A 2969-nucleotide genomic window follows, 5' to 3' on the forward strand; every position below is an offset into this window, starting at 1 on the left:
CATCTCATCAAGGCATTGTCTTAATCTACTCGGTGAAAAGTAAGATCATGGTACATTTTTAAGTTATTACTGCATCATGCATTCTAGGAGAATGAAAAGAATAAAAAATTGAAGTCTCAAAATGTGTATTTGTGTAGCATTACCGTACTACATAATTGTTATTATGATATATCTTTAATGACATGTAACTATAATTTAATTGTGATATTTATTTACCGACAATAGATGTAACAATAGATAAAGTTTTATCTAGATGTGAGTTCTAATTTTAGAGGCATTAATTTAGTATAAATGATTTTAAATCCAATTAATATCTATAAATATCCAAAATTGATATTATTTTAACTCCATATATGCAATTACTTTAAATTTCATCATAATATTTACTTACAAGATGCCACTGAAATTCAATTTTGTTGTAGAGACCTTATAGATAAGCTAGCATACCTCATGTCCTTTTAATTTCTTCACGATCTCAATGAATGCAGCAGTGAGATAGACAGCCAAAGAGCTTCTCTTTCGCTTGATGATTTGCTGAGCTTTCCTGACAAATTCTATTGGATTTAACTCAGTACTGGCCACCAACTCAGGTAATTGGACATGCAAGAAGGCAAAATGGTTGCCCCATGGTGATTCTGCTTTGGGTTTTACCATTTCTTTAATTGACTGGTAACTACGAAACATTCTTGTATTAAGCAGCACTAATGCTGTACAATTTGAATGATCGCTTGACCCTTTGCTCATTTCTTGCATGTATAAGCGAGTTCCCAAGAAAATTGCTCCAGTAATAACATCATTTATTGTCTGATATATATCAAGAAAACCAAATTAAAAACTTGATGATGTATGTAGAGAGATAAGAACAAAATAAAAGGAAAGGATTGTCTCTTCAATCATTAGCCATCCCTTGTGTTAAAATTATCATGGATAAGCTAAGATTTGGTAAGGAGATAGGATGTAATTTGAACAAAATAAAATTTGGACTTATTCTGCCTAAAAATCCTCATGTAATTTGGTATGGAGATAGGATGATATATGCATGGATAAACTAAGATTTTCATGGGAAGAAAACAAAAAGCAACTCAATCTAAAATTGTCTAATTCAATTGAATGGATGAAATATGAATATTTGATACCCTAGCCGTTAAAAAAGAAAGAGAGATTTAACAATATAATCCTTATGTTTTTTATCGATATAATAACTTGTTAGTTCACCTAGTTTTTCAAAAATTATAATTTAGCTATTTGACTGTCTGTGGTTGCCGATTCATTAAGAACACTAATGGTTTCTTAGCCAAAATGTTATTATTTTTGAAGAAAAACAAGTAAATAGTACTTGAAATTAAGTAAGCTCACCACACCAAGAGTAGCCTTAATTTGTTTAATTTGACCAAGAGAGAATGTCATTGAGGCATGAGCAATTGGACGAAACTCAATTCCAATATCTCCTGATCGGATTGGAGATAGATCATCTTCAACTAAACTGCTCTTCATAAGGCTTTCCCAAAAATCAGACACGGTGTCAAACAGCAAAGAGAAAATTTTGGGCACAGTCTTAAAGATGGTACCATGATCACCAAATGTATCTACGCGTGGTTGGACAGAAGGCAATGTCAAGGGAAGAGAAGGGTTATCAACTCTTTGTAGACATGAAAGAAGAGCCCCCATAAGAGAGTAACCATCTCCAATTGCATGGTGGATCTTGAATATTATAGTGCCTGCTGCATTACTTGTGGGGTATTTTATTAAATGAATTTCCCATAAGGGTTGGCTTTGTGGAAGTTGTAACATTGATAGTTTTGATAAGTAATCTTCAAGGTAATTGTCATAAAATTGTGGTGACATTTCTTCTGGGAAAATGGGGACAGAAACATGGTCTTTGAGCTCTACTTCCACTTTCTTCCATTTTTTTTCTCCATTCTCATCAATAACCTGTATCCAAACTTTCATTGTTTGAATCAAAGATCACTTATCCAAAGAATAATAAAATTAAAAAGCACAGTTTTCTAGCGAGAAGTATATTCGAGGTATAATGCATTAATTGATCCAAAAAATTTAGAGAGAATAATAAATATCATACTTTCACCTGCCCCATTAGTGGATCAAGGAAATAGCTAGTTATGAAACTATCATTTGACATTTGTCTAATGTGTTTGTGTTTACAGGACATAACACAAGTGAGGAGATCCCGGCAACTTAATAAACATCTTGGATCTATAGGCCAACATATAGTACTGCAGCGTGTCTTTGAACAGGACTGAGATTGTTATTTGTTGAAAAAGATATAGTACTGCAGCTTTTACCCGTAAAAAAGAAAATGTAATAAGACACATTTTCAGACACCAGACAGAGTGAGAGTACCATGATGGAAGAGAAACGTGGGTTGATAGGGAGAAAAACATCCCTGAGCAAAGGGATAGTATTTGAGTCATCAATGGGAACTTCAGTCTCCAAAACACTAAGAATGGAGACGTTTAGAGCCGAGCTGTTGAAGTACTGTCCAGTAGGACTCGCGGGCTCTAAAGCGTCTTCTTCTTTCTCCAAGACCATATTGTTTTCGTTTTGCTTTCTAGTAACGAGAGATGGAGAACCTGAATAACTTTTGCTGTATATTAGGCTTAGCCCTTGGGGTTCTTTATACTATTGTAGTTCGGCACAAACATTAATTCCGCAGACAGAGTAGATATTCATATGCAGTGACGATCATCTTTATTACAGCTGTTTGGAAATGCATAACAAATGTTATATGTACAAAACAAAGATGCCAAATAATTGACATAATTTTTTTAATATTTTTGAATAGTTTAATATGCTAATATTAAAAATAAAAAATTTGTTTTTATATATTTTTAAATAAACATAATTTAAAAAATAATGGATGATACATTTATCCACCACTCCAGAAAAAAAGCAAACGATAATTGTTAAAATAATTAGAAAACATTTATAGGTGAGGTCCCGCCCGGAAT

At 32.9% G+C, this 2969-nt stretch overlaps 1 protein-coding gene across 1 annotated transcript in view; it reads right to left on the reverse strand.

Moving 5' to 3' along the window:
* LOC105108971 (O-acyltransferase WSD1-like) overlaps nt 1–2588 on the reverse strand; it is a 7354-nt gene extending 4766 nt beyond the window's left edge. Inside the window, exons 1-3 of the mRNA XM_011003508.1 lie at nt 2362–2588; nt 1357–1932; nt 448–804 (exon numbers count right to left, since the gene is read on the reverse strand). Coding sequence (XP_011001810.1) covers nt 448–804; nt 1357–1932; nt 2362–2550 — 1122 coding nt within the window. The 5' untranslated portion in view covers nt 2551–2588. The remainder of the gene's footprint in view (nt 1–447; nt 805–1356; nt 1933–2361) is intronic.
* Nucleotides 2589–2969: the final 381 nt, after the last annotated feature.

This window comes from Populus euphratica, unplaced genomic scaffold (genome assembly GCF_000495115.2).
Source record: "Populus euphratica unplaced genomic scaffold, PopEup_1.0 scaffold237.1, whole genome shotgun sequence".
NCBI lineage: Eukaryota > Viridiplantae > Streptophyta > Magnoliopsida > Malpighiales > Salicaceae > Populus > Populus euphratica.